The sequence below is a fragment of the Camarhynchus parvulus genome, chromosome 1, assembly GCF_901933205.1.
Source record: "Camarhynchus parvulus chromosome 1, STF_HiC, whole genome shotgun sequence".
In the NCBI taxonomy this organism is placed as follows: domain Eukaryota; kingdom Metazoa; phylum Chordata; class Aves; order Passeriformes; family Thraupidae; genus Camarhynchus; species Camarhynchus parvulus.
In genome coordinates, this window is record NC_044571.1 from 89,976,664 (window position 1) to 89,999,611 (window position 22,948).

Sequence of the window (22,948 nt, forward strand, 5' to 3'; positions counted from 1 at the left end):
CAGGCCACTGCTGGGTTGCCAGTGGCTTTGTTAGCATTTGGGATCACACATAATCACAGACAGATGATATGCAGGTGCTTTATTGAGGCACATGGGAACTAGCGGTATTAGCGACCCAAATCGAGGTCCTTAATTTTGTTCAAAGTGCACATATTTATACAATCTCAGCTGTAGCACTAATCACTGTAACAGCCTTATTGATATTGCTTCATTAGAGCTTAGCCCGAGCTTGTATGAACATGTACGAATCTCACCTGTAGGTACCTTAGAAACTCTAAATACTGATCCCCGTTACTGTAAACATTCTAGCTTCTGTTATAAATAAGAAGCTTGACTAGGCCAATATTCAAGCAGCAGTCAATTTATTAATTAATATGATAAGGTATGAGCAATACAGCGCTGGGTACAGTGGGGGAAGTTTTCCCTCCAACTGCACACCGATAGTTGAGGCTTACAGGTATTTATAGGGGTACTCATAAGCTTTCTCAGCAGTTTCCATTCCCAATTTTTACTCATCTGCAGTTTCTATTCCCAATTTTTACGTCACAATTATATACACTATTGTGATTTAGTTTTTCTCAGGATGTATCCCAGAAAAGGAGTATCCCCAGATGGTGGTGGTCTGGTTTCTGAAAGAAGGAAGATGAATCCCATCTGGTGAGGTCCAGCTCCCCAGATATGGGTCCACCTTTTGATTGCAAGGACTATAAATCTCATAACAGTGATGTCCAGCTTCCCTTGGTCGAAACTATTAATCCTTGAGTTGATGTTCATCTTCCTTTCTCAGGCTGCTTTTCACTGTTTTGTTAAGGCGTGAGATAAGCATGTTTCCTTTACATATATTCCAAAGCTATAGTTTCAAGGATACAAGCAATATTCTAAAATTATACTTCAAAAAGTTATTATTACAAAACTCTTTAGGGCTTAACTACAAGGAAAGAGCAACATCCTTAACGCTTTAATTCAAATGCTCCTAAATCAACTAAGGTTAATTGTGAACAAAAGATAGGTTCAAAGGCCTTCTTCCATGCTTTACTTTCCTCAGTTATTATCAGAATTCGTCTTTATAACTGTTCCATGGTCGGTTTCCACACATACCACAATCACAAATACACACATTGCCTGTATGTACCTGACATGAAACGCAGCTTCGTATTTCACACTTGCTAAACTATCCCAAATACCAAGCATTCTTTTGGCCTAGTTATATATGATTTTCAGAAACATTTAACCCTGTACTAACAGCTTCATGCAGGAATTTTACAGAAATCCATGGCTATGAGGTGTTTCAGAAAATGCTGAAGATTCCTTCAAGGTAACAAAGGTGACTTGGGTGGGTAATATATGTGAAGATGGGAGTGGAGGCTCCTCGTGCTGCTGCATGGACAGAGCAGCCCCCAGAGAAACACAACGGTTTATGTAATTTCATTTATTTGTCTCCGTTACTCATTGAGCATCTAACGCTGAAGCGATGATACCTGTATATAGAACATTTACATTTTAACTCTATGGGGTCCAGCTCTGGTCCCGCAGCATGAGGAGGACACGGAACAGTTGGAGCAAGTCCACAGGAGGCCAAGACGTTGACGAGAGAACTGGGGCACCTCCCGTACGAGGACAGGCTGAGGAAATCAGCTCTGTTCATCCTGGAGAAGATCCCGTGGAGACCTCCCAGCAAGCTTCCGGTACCTGAAGGGGGCTACTGGGAAGCTGGAGAGGGACTGTTCGTCACTGTTATGATGGGGCAAGAAGTAAACTGAAAGAGGGGAAATTTAAGCTGGATATTAGGGAGGAATTCTTTACCGTGAGGGTGGTGAGGCACTGACAGCTGTGGGGTAACCATGGCCACGTTCAAGGCCGCGCTGGACAAGGCTTTGAGCAACCCGCTCCATTGGGAGGTATCCCTGCCCTTGGCAGCGGGGATGGGACTACATAATCGTTAAAGTCCCCTCTATCCCATGACATTCCGGGATCCTATGGAACCGCGCTGGTCACTTCTCTGCCTCAGCAGTGGCACCTCGCTCGCCGCGGCGGCGGGCGCTGCTCCGAGCGCCCGGCTTCCCCCCCCGCGGCCGCCGCGCCTTGGTACGGCCCGCGGGGCCGCGGTGCGCGCCGGGGAGCGGGCCCGGCCGGCGCGCGGGGGTGCGGCCGTGATCCCGCGAAATCGCGCCGCGCTCCCGCCGCTCCCGGTACATCCCAGCACGTCCCGGCCCGACATGGCCCTCAACAAGTCCATGCACGCCCGCAACCGCTACAAGGACAAGCCCCCCGACTTCGCCTACCTGGCTGGCAAGTACCCCGAGTTCCAGCAGCACGTGCAGACCACCCTGGCGGGCAGGGTGAGGTACGGCCGGGCGGGATGGGGCGGGTGGGTGTCCCCCTGGTGTGTTCCTTGTGTGTCCCCCTGGTGTGTCCGCCCCGGGCACCCCTGAGAGCTCCGCGTGTGCCTTTCAGCCTGAACTTCAAGGATCCCGAGGCCGTGAGGGCTCTGACGTGCACCCTGCTGAAGGAGGATTTCGGGCTGACCATCGACATCCCCGTGGAAAGGCTCATTCCCACCGTCCCCTTGAGGCTGAACTACATCCACTGGGTGGAGGATCTCATCGGCCACGGGGATGCCGACAAGCAAACCCTGAGACGAGGCATTGACATAGGTAAAGCTAAATGTTTAAATCCTTATTTATCATCAGCGACGGTAGCAGGTACAGTTTGTTGCACGGGAAAACGTCAGGTTTGAGGAACAAAGAGATCTGAGGTGTGCTGGCTGTAGTGGGAGCAGTCTGAGCTCCACAGGTGTTTCATGTGCCTGCTGGGTGGGCAGCGTTTCTCTGCACAAGCACAGGAACATCGTGGCACACAATTATGTGGCTTTTCAGGGCCTTGAACTCACTTGAGTGCAGCTTTGTTGTGTTGTGGCAAATGCGGGCAAAAATTTCATTCTAAAGGATCTAAAAAGTGTTTCTCCTCTGTGTTCTAACTAGCCAATTGTGTTTTGCTGCTAATTTATTAATTTTGTTTTTGGATGTCTGCACCAGGGAGTTTGTGAGTTGCATAGCAATATTTTTTAGTGCTCCACTTAGTGAGTGACATGTGCAAAGTGCATATTATATGGCTCTAGGCAGATATTTACTATATGTATTTTGATGTATTGATTAGTAGTGCTGTATTAACATTTTAATAATATGATAAATGTAGTCTTGTAGTTAAAAGGTAACTTTTGTAGTTAAAATAAGAACTATGTAAGTGGGATATGTTTTTTAAGAAAGGAATGAGGCACTCACACCAGATAGCAGCCACAGGACACCTAAATCTTTCAGAGAAAAAGAATTTAATGCCCTCTTATCAGAAGAAACGAACTTCTTCCCGCCTCGAAGGCACTGTTAGGATTCAGAGGAAGAAGTTGACACTGATCAGATAGAATCCTGTGTTTGAATGGAATTTATGCATCATGTATGAGGTGTATGAATGTGCAACAGGCTGTTGTTTTTAAGGGTTAATCCTCTGTTAATTTGGGTCCTTTTTCAGGTTCTTGCTGCCCAGAAAAAGGTACCCGGACACCCGTAACTCTTTGTCTCTATTGTCTCATACTGTCCTAATTCAATTTGTCCAAATTATTAGTACTCTAATTGTATTACTATTTTTATAACCATTTTATTACTATTAAACTTTTAAAATTTTAAAAAACAACTGATTGGTGTTTTTCACATGACATTTTTTCTTGTTGTTATAGGTGTATTGGACAAGTGAATGATGTGTTCTTTTTAAATATCAATTTTTATTTTAATTTATTTCAATGCAGTTATATATGTGAGCTGAATTGTAAAAGAGGCCAAATGAGAAACCAGGGCAAATGCCAGCTAAGCTGTATTTTGGTTGTAGATGGTCAAAGATTTCTTGTTTATTGTTGAGAACAAAATGTCTTTTAAGTTGGACCAAAGATCAGCAGATGGATGATACTGTCCACTTTCAGTCTGGGTTACTGGGTTATATCAGGATGATATCTAGATTAGGCACAAGATAAATGTAAACATTTATGAGAATTTATGAGATGCACACCGATGGCCATAATTTGGTTTTCATTGGAAATAAAAGAAAGGCATGTTCCATAAGAGCTTCCACACACAAATAATGAAATTGTCATTTGGATTTCCAGTCTTTGGTTATTCTGTATGAATGATTTAAAAGGCACTAGTGATGGTACATTTGAATTTAGTTCACATCTTTTATTTTGTCAGTAGGATCTTTCTTTACAGTTTCAGAGGCTTGATTTCAAAGACTGTTTTGTGCTGAAGAAAACTTAAAATGAAATTGAGAGAAGTTGGAATTCCCTTTGTAACCTGTTTTAATGCTTGATATTAAAACTTTGAAGTTACTGAATTCCTCAAAACTGAGGTTCAGTAATATCTATTACTGTGCCAGATTTTATTATTTCTTGGCATCTGCTAGCATGACTTTTTGTAATGGGATTTTTTGTTCTCCTGAAATTCACTGACTTGTATTTTTAGCTGGAGTTGTGCTGGATACCAGGTTTGCATCATCACATGGTGTGTCCACAGCAGCTTTCTTCTAGTAACTTTGAAATATCTTAGACAATTTCTGTGCTTTTGATATTAGTTTTCATTTTTGAAAATGATTTTTATGAACTTCATCACGGTAAGTGGCTAGGTAGAAGAGACAGATCCTGTAAGTCCTCCACATACTGCAAAATCTTCAGTCTGAATTTGCATGAGCTTTGACGTTTCAGCTTTGGAAAAGCAGGAAGTCATCCAAGAGGGACTTGACAGAAGTGCTAGAAGTAATCCCTTGCTGTTGTGTACTGACAGATGAAGTTATTGATGGTCCAATAAGACAGTGTAACAGATTTTAAATATATGTCTAAACTCTAGTTTGGTGGTGGTGGGATGTCTTTCCCTTTTCTTGTATCCATTTCCTTTAATCCTAAATTTGGTTACCATTGATAATTTGATCACATAGGTATGCCATGATTATTTTGTGCTAGCGTCCCTCTCTTTTTTACCAAGTTTTTATCTGTCTCTTTTTTTAATATCTTAATTGACACTTAGGTTTCTTTGATAGTTTTGGACATTAGAAAAAGGCAATCTGGTGGAACAGATTTTTTTTTGTCGTTATTGTATGCATCCAAGTAAATTATTTGTGATAGATGATAGAAAAGTGCAGAAGAGCGATTTATTTGTGGTAGGGCTTTTGTTTTAGTAAAGCCAGAATGTATTTGTCTTTCTTTATATAAATTAGCCATTGTCATATAGAAGAAAAATAGCTTAAACCAAAGCTGATAGTTTACTAGAAATTTATTACAGATTATTAATTTTTTCTTTTATTAAAAGTGCATATTGGACAATGGTATTTTTCAAATTAGAAAAATTAAGTTCATTAAAGAATTGGGTAGCAGATGATCAATAATCAGATTAATAATCAGCAGGTGATTAATAATAAATTTTCTTGAACTTAGTTCTTTTTGGTGTAATAAGCACATAGTTAACAGCTGCACTGTGCATAACACCAGTACTTATTTTGCCTTTTTCATGGATTTTCACTTCTGCAGGGACAGGGGCATCCTGTATATACCCATTACTTGGAGCAACTTTGAATGGCTGGTATTTCCTTGCAACAGAAGTGGATGACATGTGCTTCAATTATGCCAAGAAGAATGTGGAACAGAATAACTTGTCTGATCTAATAAAAGGTACAATGTAAGGAGGTATTTAGTAGCATATGAATGTTGTGGCTAATTTTTGCCTTGTTCAGTGGCATATCAGAATGTGTATTCCTTCCAAGTATATTTTTTACTCAATTATTTGCTCAATTACTTTTATTGGAGCAAAATATTTACTGAAGTCAGTGTATGCTTAAGCCAAAAAGCTGCCTTCTCTGCATGGGACGTGTAGATAGAGAAATACTCTTCCTTACAAAAATCTAAAAGTTAAACTTCACCCTGGGGTGTTTTTTTCTCTGCATTCCTTGTCTGTTACTGAAGTATTTCTTAGTGTTTGGGCTATTTCTGCTGGTAGGAGACCTGGAATGCTCCCCTTGGTTAATTGCATGATGCTGCCACAAAGGTGTATCTTGTACAGAGAGTTCCTCATCCTCACTTCTTGAATGAAGTCCTGACACTGCCTGTGGTAGCAGAGGCACTATGCCAGACTTGGTCTGGGAATGAGCTTGGAGAATTTTCTGAAGGAACTCAGTGTAGTAAAAATCAGGTTCATTTATGAGCTCTGAATAAAAACTTTTGGAAGCATCCATTTGAACAACATGTCTTAATCTGTTGTTCATATCTTGGAGATCCAGAACTTGATGTGGAGAGCAATGAGAGTTTTCTGTCACTGCTCCCACTGATTTTTAGTGGTGTGGTGGTGTTTCAATATGCTGGAAAAGCAGCTGGCAAAGGAACAGGCCTTATGTGAAGCTTTAGTGCCTGTAATTGTAAGGGTTTAAAGCACATTTGTAGTTGTGTTGGAGAACTTCGTATATCTCAGGTAGTCCTTGTTGTTTTAAACAGATTCGCGTGGTTCTGCTGCTTAATGATTAACATACAAACATACAGGCTGTTTGTATGTTAATCATTGGCCTGAAATCTTTATTGGTATGGTGATATTTGTTACATCTCTTTTGTAGAAAGCATTGTTTAGAAAGCACAGGTTTTATACAATGTATAATGTATATAGCATGTTAAATAAAAGCTGAAGTTCTTTACTGACCAAAATCACTTTTTCTAATAGTGGTTAAGGTACCACAGAAGACTCTTCTAATGGATGCACTGAAAGAAGAATCTGAGATCATTTATGATTTCTGCATGTGCAACCCCCCCTTTTTTGCCAACCAGCTGGAAGCTAAGGTAAGGTAACAAACTGCATATTATATGTACTTCAGTAGTCACTGAAAAGGTAGCAACAATTTAACCTCTTGTCTTGGGTAAAGTTGAGTGGAAAACCCCAAATCATCATGAATAGTATTTGTCTTCTCCCTCCTCGTCACCTAGCCCCTAAAGGAGACTTAAGGAAAATTTCTGAAAACTTTACTGTTACCCCTCCTAAAGTGGAGGATGAGCTGTAGCATTCTTTCACAAGTTCTTACTGTCTTAGAAAATGAGTTTGGAAAGTAGACAGCTGGTAAATCTGAAATCAGATGCCTGCTGCATAACAGGCACCTCTGTAGTGCAGAGGAATTAGTTCCTGGAATTTTGCTTAACTGTGTTTTTCATTTCCTTAGTCGTGTAGATGGCATCTTCCAGGTTGTGCAATATCCACTGAATATAGTCAGAAATGTATAATGCAGGGCAGTAGAAAAGAAGGTTTAATATTTAATTAAGCACTACAGATTGTAATTGCATAGATGCACTTAGCAAGTCTTACATGTATTGGAACCACATATTTCATATTAGCAGAATCCTGATGTGACAAGTAGCTTACCTAGGTTTGAGATTGTGGGGAATTCACTCAGGTATGTTTATTTTGAGTGCATCTTTGTTATCCATGGTTCTGATGGGGGGAGGATAAATAGAGGTGGTGGTGCTTGCTTCCGCCAAAGATTAAGATAGGAAGCAGTGTACAAAGCAGCATAACAATTCATTAAATGTTCGTGTCAAATGTTTTTGTTTTTTAATCCAGGGAGTTAATTCTCGAAATCCACGGCGTCCCCCTCCCAGCTCTGTAAATACAGGAGGGATCACAGAAATCATGGCTGAGGGAGGAGAACTAGAATTTGTCAAAAGAATTATTCATGACAGTCTCCAGCTTAAAAAGAGGTTACGGTAAGTGTTTTGTTCCAGTCAAAAAAACCCAAACTAACACCTTTTATCTTAATCTTTGGCAGAAGTCATGCAACAATGTTATTTTTAGTACCTATGGTCCAGTGATAGCTGCTCAGTTTGTTTGATGATACTTCCACATCCAACTGTTTCTGAGCAGCAATTAGAAGTTATTGCTGGAGGTATTTAAAGGCAGAAGACAAAAAAAAGCCTGTACAAGTGACATTTGTAGCTTGCAGCAAAATTAGCACGTGTACCTGATAAGAGACAGATCAGGGTTCATTCTTGAGGATTTTTGGGATGGAAGAGGCTTTATGATACTGCTTAGTTATCTGTTGATTACCTAAAATTTTTTTTCTTTTCCTAGCTGAGTTTTAGTAACTTGCAGCTTTGCCTGCTAAAGGACAGTGTTGTATTGAATGCTATCTTGGGTGAACAAAGCTGCAATAAAAACCATAGTGAGACCTTCTTTTGACCTTATTTTGAAACAGATAGCCTGTCTTCAGTTTTCTGACTATATCATCAGGCTTTCACTCTGCCAGTGTTGGACAAAACTGTCCCTTGATAACTGGGAAATCTTAAGTTTTGATCTTCAATATGTTATATTTATGAATAAACTTTTTTTGATCCAGTCATCAAAAAATGTGGAAGATGGGGTAGTAAAGCTTGAATAATAATTTAGCTGGAGAACAGAGCTTCATCTAAAGTAATGTTTGGGAGATTCTGAAGATGTGGAGCTGGGTGGAAGGATAAGCTTCACCAGAAGTGGGAAAATAACTTTTTCCTTTTTTTTCCTGATTTTTTTCCTCATGAAATATGGGTTATGTGATGGAAACCTGGATAAGATATGAGTGAGCACAAGTGATAGTCAGTGATAGTCTGCTTTTGAGCATGATTACTTGCCAATAGTTGGTTATTCTTTTTGTTCTGATTCATTCTCCAAAGAAAGTGGAGAAGTTGAAACAAATTCTTATAAGGTGTAACATCTTCCCCATAATTGGAGTCACTCTTTGAAACAAGATTGCTCATAGTTCATTTGTTGTTTCTAGAATACTCCTAATATATTTCTTAAAAGTGCAAAAAGATTTCCCTGTCCAGTCTGTCTTTGGACCTTCTGTTCTGAGTTTTGTTGTACTGTGTCCTAGTCACTTTGCTTAAGTATGATTTTTTTGTTGTTGTTGTTTTGGTTTTTAATTTTGTAATGTGCTTTGCAGGTGGTACAGTTGCATGTTGGGTAAGAAATGCAGTTTGGCACCACTGAAAGAAGAACTTCGAATCCAGGGGGTGAGTTTGCATGGAGTCCCTACATATCCTTCCTATGTTCTATACAGAATATAGTATGTCTCAATGTATGTGGGTAATTATTGTTGAATTATTTCTTGGAGTTTTTATTACAAAAAGGAACTGCAATTCCTTGTTAGGGAAACAAATGAGGTTTAACTATTGTAGATTCAAAACTGAGAGACAAGTAGCAAATATTATCTCCAAAGTTTTGTCTTTAGCACATGTTGGAGCATGTCTTCAGTCTAGAAGATTCAGGGTTTCTGCTTTAAAATAGCTTAACAAGGCTGTAGTAAAGAAAAAAGAACAAAAAAAAATCTAGCTTTCTAGTCTTTCTAGCAATTTGGTTGAAAGAAATAGTAACATGATTTAAGTGGCAGTGTTGTTTTGTTTGTGTTCAATTCTGGCACTAAGTAAAATTCTCATTAAAGAGGGCTGTGCAAAGGACTTTTGGATGGCTTTCTGGAGGAAGCATTCTCTTCACTAATTCCCATACAAAGAGAATAATTGTGAGATCTGTCTGTGTATACAGTGGAAATGGTGAAATAAAGTCCCAGAAAGATGAACTACCAAAAGCAGATGCTGAGCTAGATACAAAATATCTGATTTTCTTTCTGTATCCTTGAACTGTTGTACCTCAGTCTTAGAAAAGGGAGAGAAATGAGAGGGCCTGACACCTCTGAGCCATGTCAGAAAGAATCTCCATTTGTATAATGAGAAAATATGCTTTGTTTGGAAATGTGTGCGGTAGAACAATGTTGTTTATTAATCTGAAATAATGTATTGCTTCTTTGCATAGGTCCCTAAAGTCACTCACACTGAATTCTGCCAGGGACGCACCATGAGATGGGCTCTGGCCTGGAGTTTCTATGATGATGTGCAAGTACCTGTAAGTAGCTTAGTTCTGGTTTGCCTCTGATTTTCTCTGCCTCTTACTTGAGGAAGGGGCTAATGAGCTATAGCTACTGTGATACAAACTGTTCTTCTTCAGACTGGAATATTGGATGTGCTGGGCTTATGGACAGTGGAATTTCTTAGATGGCTGCCAGTCTGTTAGCAGTTGTGACATGTGATTCATGAGTGATCCCTGTTGAGGGTGAAAAAGGAAGCCATTGCAGGAACTTCCTGTGGGTTTCAGTGAAAATAAGGATCATTTGTAACATACCTCACATTGTTTAGTAGTAATAAAAATATGCTAAGTTTGGGGCTGGATTTGAATTTAAACTTCCCTCCAAGAACTCAGTTTTAATTTAACATGTGGATTCTGTTACCAAATAGGTATGACCACGTCTAACTCAGACTTGCCTACATGAATGTAAGTGGAGCTTGTTCACCTTAAATGTGAGCCAGTTGCTTTTTTGGATCTGGATGTTTGTATATTTGAATATAGGTATTGAGAATTACCAATCTTAAGGAAGATGCAAGTAAACCTTCAGTGCAGTTGGATCAAAACGTGGATATTGGCAGTTGGCCTCTATTCCCACAAGCAGCCACACTTTCTCAGCTCATGGAGAGCTCATAGTTTAAAGGAACCAATGAAACTTTTTGCCTAATACCTGAAGTTAAACTCCCTCTGTCCATCAGGCTAGCATAAAGTGCATGATCCTGTTAGTTGGTTTGAGTCTGAAACTCCTGGGGGTGAAGTGGAGCACGTCCCAAATGAATGACTGCTTAGTGCCTTATGTTACACTCTTAATCCTCATGTCTTATGGAATCACAGTCTGCTGATTACAAAAGTCACCCCACTAATACTGCATAGCCTTGTAATTCTTTTCTTTCTTTCTTCTTCTAGTCACCTCCCTCTAAAAGAAGAAAATTAGAAAAACCACGAAAACCAATTACATTCATGGTTTTGGCTTCTACAGTCAAAGAGTTGTCTGTTAAAGCTGCAGCTATGGGCTGGGATGCTGTGGAAGCTATTGCTGTGGTTAGAGCCTGGATGGAGAAGATTCTCACTGATCTGAAGGTACAGTACGAAGTATTAGCTGTTAAAACAGCGTCCTAATTGAAAGCATAACTGTGAGAGGATCGTATGAAATTCTGTTTTCTGCAATAGGTTCAGCATAAACGTGTTCCATGTGGAAAAGATGAAATTAGCCTCTTTGTGACTGCCATTGAAAACTCCTGGATTCATTTGAGGAGAAAGAAACGAGAGAGAGTAAGGCAATTACGAGAACTTCCTCGAGCTTCTGAAGATATTCTGCAAGCAATGGAGGAGGAAAAGAACAGCCAGAAGAGCGTGAGCAACAACTCGGACTGTGAAAACCCCAAGGCTGAAGACTCTGAAATGGGGTTTATGGCACCTGATGAGGATGTCCAGATGACAGCAGGTGATGAGCAACCAGAGGAATCTGCTGCCAAAGAAGAACACAGTGATCCTGTGAAGGAAGAGGAGATGGAAGCAAAGCAGGGAGAAACATCACTTGGGAAAGGTTCTGGGGATGTGAAGAAGGAACCTTGCCCTTCAGAGGAAACGGGCAATCTAACGGTGGAAAAAGAGCCAGGCCCTAAAGAAACTAGTGGGGGTTTTCTCTTCAAGTGTTTAATGAACGTGAAGAAAGAAGGAAATGATGTAGTAGTAGAAATGCACTGGGTTGAAGGACAGAACAGAGACTTGATGAACCAGCTGTGCACGTACTTGAGGAACCAAATTCTTCGACTGGTTGCTAGTTAGCTCTTTTTCCTAGTTTGGTAAAGTAGGTCTGTCCTCAGATTTTGTAAACTATTTTTAATGAATTAAAAATTTCAGATAGCAAAACCTGTCTTTTCCCCCTTAAAAAAAAAAGAAGAGTAGAATGAAGATAGATGTCTCCTTTAATATTTTAATAGCTTTTTCAAAAATGTAAGGAGGACATGAAGTGATGAGGAAGTAATAGATTTCATACTGCAGTTGTAAAACTACATGTTGAAGTGAAACATGTTTATGCTGTGAACATTTTAAATATCAGCAGTGCTTATTCTGGTCTTTTTCTGGCAGAATAGAAATATATATTGTTACTAAGTGGAAATCTTTACTGAGTTATTTTCTTCAATATTTTTTCAGTACTAATGCAGGAAACGGTTAGTCTGCGGTGGGAATTGTTTCCTGCAGTGAGAGCCTTTAGCAGAGGATTTGTGTATGCCTCTCCTCCCTTTAATGTATCTAACTTTTGGTCAACAGAATAGCAGCATAGATACATTCTCCTAGTGTCAATTCATTAAAATAATTGCTTTAGGGGAAAAGTGTGTGTTGTATTTTTCTGGTGCTTGAGCTCTGAAACACAGAAGTGCCTACTGGTAGCATCTGGTTCTGTAAACTTAAACAATGAAAGAAGCTTTTTGAGCTGCTTGATTTAAAGATGATTAAAATACGTTGACTCCTCCATTAGACCATCCTTTACACTTACTCAGATACAATTGTCTGAAATGACAGCAGTATTCTTAAAGAATTTTCCATTTAATTTTAAGACCTAATGATGGGAATGAGAGCACATGCTCTTCTTCAAGGGCCAGAAATTTCTGTGTGTGTTTGAGATGATGACCACTGGTCCTGCTTCATGTGAAGTCAGCCTCCCAAGCTGTGATCCATTTCTCTGAAGAGAGGTACAGAACATGAAGAGCTTTTCTGAGTGGAGTGTGCGTGTGCATGTGCCTGTGTGTGTGTGTTACCCAAAACAAAGCAGTGGTGTCCAGAAGGAAATTATTGTGAGTTCATACTCCTGCTTTCAGTGTTGTCCCTTTGCTGTCCTTATTTTTGGAAAGATAAGTATGCTTTCTTCAGTTGAAATGAAAAGCAACTTAGAAAAACCTTATTTTTTGATATAGTGCTTCTTGACACTTCTGTGGGTGATGGACAAAGACATGCATTTTTCGGGTACTGCAGAATTTTCGTAGAACTGCTCCTCATATTCACGTTGCTGAGGAGAGGTAAAACCAGTCCTAGTCTTTTAGAATCTGAAACAGCTATTTTGGCGTGAGAGATACTGGAAACAGCAAAAGAGGCTGTTTGTCCTTTGGGCCCTCTCCTGCAAGGTAAGCCTTGTTTTGTTGAAGCAGAGCCTTCACTGAATTATCTCAGCCTTTCACCGGTACCGCACGCGTTACCGCACGTGTTACCGCACGCTCGGAGCGCTGCCTCGGCAAACACCGGTGTTTTTACACAGACAGCCCCTACTCTGCGATGACCGCACGCCTCGGGCGTGTCGGGCTGCCCGGTTCCCTGCTCCCGCCCGGTTCCCTGCTCCCGTCCGTTCCCGGTTCCCGAGGCCGCCCTCCCGCCGGCCGGGGCGGAGCCGGGTTTGAATGGCGCGGCGGGAAGATGGCGGCGGCACCGTTATCATTCCCCCAAGCGGTGCCGCCGCAGCCTCGGCCGCGGGACTCGGCGGCCGCAGCTCCCGCACACCGGGGCGGGCCGTGCCGCCCGGCCCCGCCGCTCCCCGCCGCGCTGTGCTGAGCCCCCCGCCCGGCCTCGACCTCTCCCTGCGCCGCAGCGGCTCGGCAGGTACCGGCGCGGAGAGCGCTACCCTTCTCTCCCGTTCCCCTTCTTTCCCTCGGCGCCTCCCCTCGGTCGTGCAGCGCGGCGGGTCGGGCCGTGCTGGGCAAGGGCAGCGGGGCTGCCTGGGGCAGCGGGGCGCTGCGGGAAGCGGCCCGGGACCCTCCGAACCTCTCCCGGCGCGGGCGCGGGGCCCCGGCCCTGAGGGCGCCGCTGCTCGGGCCGCACTTCGGCCCTTCCTTTCCCCATGGAGGGCAGCGGCTCAGCCGAGGGACGGGCTTGTGTTAGCGGGGTGGTGGTGGAAGGATTTCCTGCGCCCGTCGCCGTGTAATCGAGGAAGAAAATAAGAAAATGTGTGTCCTGTGCACAGGTGTGAGATGGGTGCGTGCTGTGTGCGGTGTAACTGTGGGCCTTATTCTTGACTGGGCCTCTAGGTGCTGCCATAATACAGCAATCGGTATCGTCCCTTCTCCTTAGTATACCAGGCTAGGTTTGTTTACCTACGTTGAGAGATCGATCAAAGAATACATATAGAATACAGAAGAAGTATACGCAGTATATTTCTGTGTGCAATATACAAGATTATGTATAAACATCTTGTAGCAAGGTGTCATATCAAGTGCTTTTGCTGCCAGACAGAGCCACTTAAAGTGATGCTTCTAGATGCCATACATACATTTTACCAGCTTATTGTGCTCTTGAATCAAGAGAGAAATCAAGACGTATACAGCATCGAGATTGTATACAACACCTTAAATCAAGATATTTACAAAGCATCTTCCAGTTTCATCTCTTTTGTGATTTTTCTGTAACTTTTGAAAGCATTTACATCTCTTGGTCTCTTCTCCAGTCATGTCACATCTTCTCACTGATTATGCTCTGAAAGATACAATTTTGTCAATTTCTGCAAATGGAACGGAGCGAGGAAATGTACACATTTCCACAGTCAGCTCCCCAAAGACAATTCAGTAAGCAGCACTTTTGTGTTTAACTGGCCCCACACTCTGGTTTTCCTTCTGAGAAATCTAATACCTAATGCTTTTAACCACCAATTTCTATCTTCCTAATTTGATTGTTTCTTAGCATTGTTTTAGTAAATTAAAAAAAAAGTTAATTTCACAGGTTTACTTCTGTACATAGACCTCTAAGCCACAAGTTTCCAAACACATCTTCAGTTCTAATCTAAAGATATTCTCCAAACAGCTGATCACCTGATCCTTTACTCATTCCATCTTTTACATAAAATTTGTTGGTTTGAACACTGGGGAAAAAGATTGAGGTCCCATCACGTAGGGTTTTTTATGTTTCTGAATCTTAATTCTTGCCATATTAGTCACTGTATTTGATTTGCATAGCAAGTGGGGGGACTATAAGCTTCTGGTGCCTTCTGTGATAAGCCACCAGAAGTTTACCCTGCGTTGGACAGAGCCAATGCAGCCAGATCCAAGAGGGACCTGCCACTGGCCAAGACCATCAGTAGCCCCTCTGGGATAATGTATTTAAGGAGGGGGAAAAAAAGCCTGTGCAATGGCACCTGCAGCTGAAGGAGTGAGAATATGGGGTGGAAGCAGCCTGCAGACACCAAGGTCAGTGAAGATGGAGTGGGAGGAGGAGGTCCTTCAGGTGCCAGAGCAGAGATTTGCCTGCAGCCTGTGGTGAAGACCATGGTGAGGCAGGCTGTCATCCACCTGCAGCCCATGGAGGTCCATGGTGGAGCAGAGATCCACCTGCAGCTCATGGAGAACCCAGTGCTGGAGTGAGTGCTTGTCTGAGGGAGGCTGTGGCCCTGTGGGAAGCCCACCTTGAAGCAGGCTCCTGGCAGGACCTGTGGAGAGAGGAGCCCATGCTGGAGCAGGTTTGCTGGCAGGACTTGTGACCCCATGGGGGAGATGAACTGGAGAATTTCATGGAGACTGTCTCCTGTGAGAGGGAGCCCACACTGGAGCAGGGGAGGAGTGTGAGGAGCTCCTCTTTGAGGAGGAAGGAGCAGCAGAGCCAATGTGTGATGAACTGACTGTAACTCCCATTCCCTGTCCCCTTGTGCTGCTGGGGGGAAAGAAGTAGAGCAAATTGGGAGTACAGTTGAGCGTGAAAAGAAGGGAGGAGTAGGGGGTAGATGTTTTTAAGATTTTGCTTTATTTCTCATTATCCTATTCTGATTTGATTAGTAATAAATTAATTCTCCCCAAGTCAAGTGTTTTGCCTGTGATGGTAATTGGTGGGTGATCTTTCCCTATCCTTTTTTTCACTCATGAACCTTTCACTGTGTTTTGTCTCTCCTGTCCTGTTGAGGAGGGGAATGACTTTGGGTAGCACCTGGTGTCCAGCCAGGATCAACCCACCACAGTCAAAATTTATGATGGACAATTCTGGTCTCATCTGAATTCCTCTTGGGAAGTCTGTCCTGCTTTGTAGCATATTTCTGTTTATGCACTCAATGGTGCATAAATTTTTGTTTAGTATTTTAAGATACTTTGATTACACAAAGTGAAGCAAAGCTGTGTAGAGGAGACTGATCATGCAGCAGTGACAGCCTAGATTGGGGTTAACCTCAAGGCAGCAGTCAAGGTTTTTAGTGTGATGAGAGAAGAACTGCTGGCTGCTTATGCAGGCTGGTATTATTCATCTAGCCTGCCCTTATGCTGTCAACAATGGTGGGGAATTTGTTTTAGAATTTTTTGAATGTACCAGTAGAAGAGCAGGTGCAGTAGAGGCAGTACACACAATTACTTGGTTTTCATCTCAATTTGACAAGGTCTTTCACAAAATGCTTTTACAGGAACTATATATATTTGTGGGTGATAGGGGAGGCATTCCTGTGCATCAGAAACCTGGATGGGACAAAAAGCTTGAGTTTTCTTAATGACTTGGAAAAACAGAGGAGAAGGAGAGGGAGGAGGCAGTGCCTGCAGTCAGCACAAAGTTGTTTAGGGTTACTAAGACAAGAAATAATCAGCAAGGAACTTAATTAAACTAGAGGAACTGGCAGTGTTGTGAAGATGCTATCCGTGTAAATAAACTCAAATATGACACACTGTACAGAGTATCTTGAGCTGCTTGTGTGCTTTAGGTTGTGGTTTTCATTCATCTGTAAAACAAAAACCACTGGGCAGTTCTGTCATCAGTGAGAATTAATGAAATTTCAGTAGCAGTAACTTCTTAGAAGAGAAATGTTGTGGGTGAAGACAAGATGGCAAATACATTGCAAATGCTGTTACATTGCTGAACAATGCTGTGTTACAGTGCTGAAGCTCTCTCTGACTATGTATTTGGTAATGACTGCTCTGTCTCAAAAGCAAATACCAGGGCAAGAGTTTGGTGAAGAAATTAATTGAATGTGGAAAAGTTTACAGGAGGAAAAATTGAAAAAAAGATGTCAGAAGATAAGAAAAATGGTGAACCATCCACACAAAATATTGAAAAATATAAGGCAGATAGTTTATTGCCCTTTCTTGTAATACAGGAGTTTGTAGAGAAGTTTGACATTTGGGTGTATAACCTAAATGACCTCAGATGCAAAGATGATACTTGACTTTTTAAATTTTATTTTTATTTTTTCCTTCCAAAGGGCAATATCAGCAGGTAAATGTTCCTGAAGACCAAGCAGACAAGTTGCTCCTTGCAAGCTGGGATCTTCCCAAAGCAGTTCTGGAGAAATACCACAGTCTGGGGGTAGTGCAGATGTTTGAATGGCAAGCAGAATGCCTGATGCTTGGACAAGTTCTGGAGGGAAAGAACCTCGTTTACTCAGGTATGCAAACATCTGACAAAACCAGTCCCTCCCCCAACTTTTCCACTGCCATTTACAAGGACTTACTGGTGCTGAGACATTTGGATCTGACAGGTAGAAAAGTCCCTTTTCTGTACCTCAAACTTGACTTAATGATCTTTTTCCAGATGTGAAGAGAGACTTTTTGCCTCATTTTCTCTGTTAAAGTTCCTTTAGAAATTGATCATTAGGAGTCAGCTAGTGGTGACTCTTTTTTATTACACTGTCAGCTAGAACTGAATGATAACAACAATTGAAGATATACATACTTCTGAGAATGTTATTTGCTATTAGTTTTTTTTCAGTCCATTTATCGTTTTTCATCACATATTGTGTGTGGGGTGTGTGTGCAGAATGGTAAGTAATGCAAAAGGAGAAGGAGGACTGGTGAACTAGAAATCTGTAGGAAATGACAGTTGGTTGTCTACCCTTCATGGGAAAAAGGTTCTAGAGCAGCACTGAGAGGATGAAGAACTTAGAAGAGAGATGGGTGATTTTAGTCTTCTTGACACTTTATAGGGGTGAAAATCTGCAAATGTGGTTGTGGGTGAGAGACATCAACTGAAGAGTCCCACCCTAAGTTCTCCAGTAACTGCTTTCTATGCTAGATTTGTGGTGCTTTTGGATTTATTTTTTAAACTTTAAAAATTAATTAACCACCCCCTCTTTTTTTATTTGTCAAGCTCCTACCAGTGCTGGAAAGACTCTGGTCGCAGAATTGCTTATTTTGAAGCGAGTCCTGGAGACTCGTAAGAAAGCTCTTCTCATCCTTCCCTTTGTCTCTGTGGCCAAGGAGAAGAAATGTTACCTGCAGGTAAGGAGCATTCAAGAAGGGTAAATTTATGGGTAGTAGCTGTTGGGTCATGTTTTTTAAACAGACCCAGAAGGCTGGCTCATGTTTTTTAAACAGAAATGCAAAAGCACGGATTTTGGGGGGAAAAATTCAGAGTTTTTTCAAAAAGAGGTTATAGATAATTTAAAATTTGCTCTGAGCTGGAGATAAAAAATGAAATCTTTGGCCAAAAATGTAAACTTAGAAAAAATTTATGGGGTTGATTAAAACATTTTATTTCAGCTTTGACTTTTAAAACATTGTTACCTGCATTTATTCACCAATTTGCTAATATACACAATTTAAATGAAATTTCTAATGAAAGATCAAGTTAGGAAAAGTACAAAGGGAAGGTGTAAATGTTATGTTAAGGAAAAAAGTATATTTTAGCTTTCCTTGGGGTATTCCACCACAATTTTGTGCATTTGATTTCACTTTGACTTTGCTAATTTTTTTTTCTGCCAGAATATGGTTATGTCTTGGCTTCCTCGCCCCAGCTATTTAAAAAATAAAATTACACTCTACAAGACATAAATATTTTTTATTGGAAGACTTCCATATCAAACATTGTTGCCATTAGGTAATGACAATGACTAAAATCAAATCCAAACCCATCAGGCATTTTTGCATTTTTGTTATAGTTTCTAGCAGTTAAGACAGTTTGGTTGTTCATTAACTGAGATGGTATCTTAACTTTACAAATTGCTAGGAAATCCTACAAACTTAAGTGCAAAAGCTACTTTGAAGTGCTTGATAATGGAGACACGTTTTTGCTTTAATCTTGTAAAACTGGAGGACTATCAGTGCTCTGTTCTGCCAGTCCTGGCATGAGGTTTGGCCATAGCTGCACATACTTGAACTCAAAGAGTGACCTATCTATGAGGTGCAAATATTTGTATCTTTTGTTAATGCCGTGTGGGATATGTCAAAGCTTTGGCACTGCAGTAAGGAGACCTGGAAGAGAAGAAGTTACTGTTTCTTGGCTTTCAGTGTGAGATGTGTCATCACTGTGTTTGGAGTTCCATTTTGGCTTTTGCCCAGGATTTCTCAAGAGGAAGGTGTCTTTTTACATAAGCCGCTGATATTATAAACTGTTGCACTATGTGTTCCCTAACATTTTTGATATTAGATCTTATACATAGCAGGGGTCCTCATCTTTTACTCAGTTATGTACACTGTCTTGCAATGTGTGCTCTGTGGCTTCTGCTTTGGAAATAAAAAATGACAGTGGGGGTAAGAAGTGTCACTAACTGGCTGAGATATGGCTTTAATCCAATTAGTTGGCATTAAAAGTACTAGAAATTGTAGCTGTAGAGTGCAGGCTTTTATGTGATTCCAGCAGGCATTGGTCAGAAGTTCAGAGCTGTAACCTTGGCATGATGTTCTTTATCCTTGGAAAACAGGCCCTGTTTCAGGAGGTGGATGTGAGAGTTGAAGGCTACATGGGAAGCATGGCTCCTGCTGGACGTTTCTCTGCTCTGGATGTTGCTGTCTGCACCATTGAGAAAGCCAATGGACTAATCAATAGGCTCATAGAAGAAAACAAAATGGACTCACTGGGTAAAATACTACAGCTTGACCATTGTGGGGTTTACATAGTCTGAGTGCATGAGAAATCATGGGATACTTCGAATTTTCTGAGTTCTGTATGTGACAGACATACCATATAGGAATATGCAGCAATTTTCTTCTTCCAGAGAACCTCTTATTTGGATATAGGAGGACAGGCAGCACTGTGCCATGTAGCTGAGCAGCTGGGATGAGTAGGTAGAAGCTGCAGGCTTTAGTTTGTCTCAAATGGATGGCAAGCTGCATTTAACAATGATTCCCATTGCTGGGAACTGTTCTCTAATTAATAAAACTGAATCAAAGTTCTGAGGTATGTTTGAGTTCAGGAACATGTTACGTTCGTTTGTTTTAGACAGAGATTGTGGAATCTAAGATCTGTCTTCATTTAGCTTGAGGAAGAGAAGGAATTACATTCTGTGCTCATCTGGATCCAGATAAGCAGAATGAATACACAGTGCTCCTCTGGTTAGGCATTTCGACTGGGAGGGCCGTGCCATTCATTTCTGTCTTGTTTGCTCGAAAGCCCTCTGTCCTTGTAACATTGGCTCCTGGGTCACTGTGGCCCTGATGGCCACTAGATAATGAAAGAATTCATTATGTATTGGGGATGAGATAAAAGCTGAAGAAGCCCAATGTTTCCATGTACACTCGAGAGAGATGTGCTTTCCTAGTCCAATCAGAAGTTTGTTATTCTCATTTTTATCTCTGCTCCAGAAAGCTATGCCCAGTTACGTTTTACACAGTAATCCTTCCCATCTTCACTCTGTCCTGTAACATAGCTGGGTGCTATTTTAAGAATATAAAAATAGATGAGGATCAAACTGCTCTGAGACCTGCACCTTTGAAACTGCTGTTCTGTGTGCATCTGGTATCATCATATTCTGCTGCATTGTGTACAAGAAGAGCTTTTTAGAGAGAAAATGGGAAATAAAACCTTGTAGGTTTTTTCAGCGTGTGAGATCATGGGATAACACATTTGCACCTGGATCTATAGGGGCTGAATCACCATGAATGCTTTAGAGACTGCCAGTGGGCTGGAAGATGAGTGGGTGACTGTTGTGCAGCATTTTAAACTCATTCAAATGAAGGCTCCTGCAGTCCAGCTCAATTCTTGAATGTGTATCTTAATCCCTTCACTTGGAAGAAAGCCTGTTGTTTATTTCAATATATGGCTACTTGGTTGAAGGTTTTTTTGCTTGTTTAAGCTAGGGTTAGCGTGATCCTATGTCACCACACTGTACAAGCTGTACTGCCACCACAGGGAAGACAGTGGGGTCAGGATAAACAACTTTCTGTTGGCTTGTGTGCCTTGGAAGCATACTCAGAATATTAAAATGTACTGTTTAATGATATCATCTTTCAGAAGCTAGAGATACACCAAATCCCTCTGGCTGGAATCTCCATTTCATCCCTACATGTTGTTGCACTTTCAAAGATTAATGTACTTGAAAAGAGTAATTTAAATATAAGCAGCCAAGTGACTACAAGGTTTGAGTTTGAAGATGTGTTCTCAATACCAATTCCTCCTTAAAGCATCGTGTTTTTCTTTTACCATTTGAAAATACTTCTGCTGCAAACCTCCATTTCCCTTATGCCCCATTATGGCCATGTAATAGAAATAAGAGTAAAATGGTTATTTTTTTCTTTATATGCTTCTCTGACATTAATTTAAAAATTAAATTTGATTTTTAAAAGTTATTGTTATGTAGGAAATGGACAAATTTTCTGTTGGGAGGAAAACTTTCATAGAAGCTGTAAAATATGGATATGAACTGAAAATGCCAGTTTAGTTGTCACCCAAAGGAAGCTTGTCTGAAACTGCAAGATTGTACCTTGTCTTCTAATTAATTCTAAATTTAGACCAGTTTGTAACAAGGGTGTTTTATCTTTTGAGATGAGTTATTGGGAGATGACTGCAATCCTGGCTGGATTCCATCTCAGCTTGAGCTGTTCCTTTCACTGATGTCAACCCCATGCTGATAGCTCACGTTGCCTTTGGAAATTGTTGAGAGAAACTCAAATCCTCTGCCTGCTAGATCTCTCTTTGCTGTATGAAGCAGTTAAAAGCAATGTTGTGTTGCTAATTATTATATAACGTGTCAGTTTAGAACATTCAGGTACACGGGAGATGATATTCCTCTTGTTCTGCCTCTTGACACTGATGCTAAAGAAATTTTTAGGAAAATGATTAGAGAAAAATCTGCTGCTTTCTCAGTGTGTGATCTGGGAATGGATTTGTAATGTGCTGTTGTGATATTTGTTTCTTAATTTAAACTTGAAATGAAAATGTTACTGGTTGAATTATATTTAAAAATAATCAAGTCCTTCCTGCTTTTCATTCAAAACTTTTTAGTTTTAAACAGGATGGGGAATTAAAACAACCTAGTTATTCTACAGTAAACATGTCTGGTAGCTCTGAGGTACTTTTTAGTAGGTTTTTTTTCTGCTGTCTTCTAGGGATACACCTAATTTGCAGACAGAAATAGCAGACTGAGTCTAGCCTCATTTTCAGTACCTCTGTGGTATGATGAAGGTTTGAAGTGACTTTCATGGATTTTACTTTGGTAGGTATCTGATTAAACTGTCCTGTCTCAGCTCTGGGAGAATTCAGGCAGATTGTTGTATGGGGAAGCAGGAAGAAGCCTTTGCTGGTAGCTGAACAAATATGTATTTGGTGACCAGTGAATTGCCATTATTTACAAGCAAGCACAGAATAGAGGAAGTAGAGGAAGACAGAGGAGCTGGATAGGTGGGAGTTTGTAAAAGAGGCTGATGAAGTGGTGCAGCACTCTTTTCTAACTTAAGTGGCTTGAAAGAGAAGGAGGGAGAAAACAGACGGAGAGAGAAGGCACATATGTAGGAAGGAGAGAAAAAAAAAGAGAAGAAAAATAGCATTGAGACAGATAATGTAAGGTCACATTTGCCCTTAAGCTCCTGCTATTTTAGCCGTACCAGAAAGATATTACATAGCTGCACCAGGGAGGAAAAAAAATTCCACAGCAGCAGAGCTAATGAAGTGTGGTGTCCTCTGTGCCCTGCTTTTTTTGTTTAACCTTCCTTTATCCTACTCCATCTCCTTGGGACCCTGTCAGCTGGCCAGAAAGGGTACATACTGCTGCTGGGATGTGTACAGGAGGTGCACTGGGTGCCTGAGTAGTTGTGGCTCTGTGTTTTCTCCTCAGGGAACATTCTAGTCTGGTCTCTTGTCTCCAGCTGCTGATATTCAGAAGCCTTTGTAGACATTAGTCTTTTAGATAT

At 41.2% G+C, this 22,948-nt stretch overlaps 2 protein-coding genes across 2 annotated transcripts in view; both read left to right on the forward strand.

Annotated features, from left to right (window-relative positions):
- The first annotated feature begins 2,109 nt into the window (after positions 1-2,109).
- On the forward strand, positions 2,110-12,271 carry METTL16 (methyltransferase like 16). Its single transcript, XM_030960918.1, has 9 exons — positions 2,110-2,344; positions 2,455-2,654; positions 5,564-5,704; positions 6,741-6,856; positions 7,629-7,771; positions 8,983-9,052; positions 9,849-9,938; positions 10,842-11,015; positions 11,106-12,271. The coding sequence occupies exons 1-9, from the start codon at positions 2,217-2,219 to the stop codon at positions 11,721-11,723; spliced, it is 1,680 nt and encodes a 559-aa protein (XP_030816778.1). The 5' UTR covers positions 2,110-2,216; the 3' UTR covers positions 11,724-12,271.
- A 1,059-nt stretch (positions 12,272-13,330) lies between these two features.
- Positions 13,331-22,948, forward strand: part of POLQ (DNA polymerase theta) — a 54,087-nt gene continuing 44,469 nt past the window's right edge. Inside the window, exons 1-4 of the mRNA XM_030947586.1 lie at positions 13,331-13,529; positions 17,089-17,271; positions 17,973-18,103; positions 19,525-19,681. Of these exons, the coding sequence (XP_030803446.1) occupies positions 13,331-13,529; positions 17,089-17,271; positions 17,973-18,103; positions 19,525-19,681 (670 nt within the window). The remainder of the gene's footprint in view (positions 13,530-17,088; positions 17,272-17,972; positions 18,104-19,524; positions 19,682-22,948) is intronic.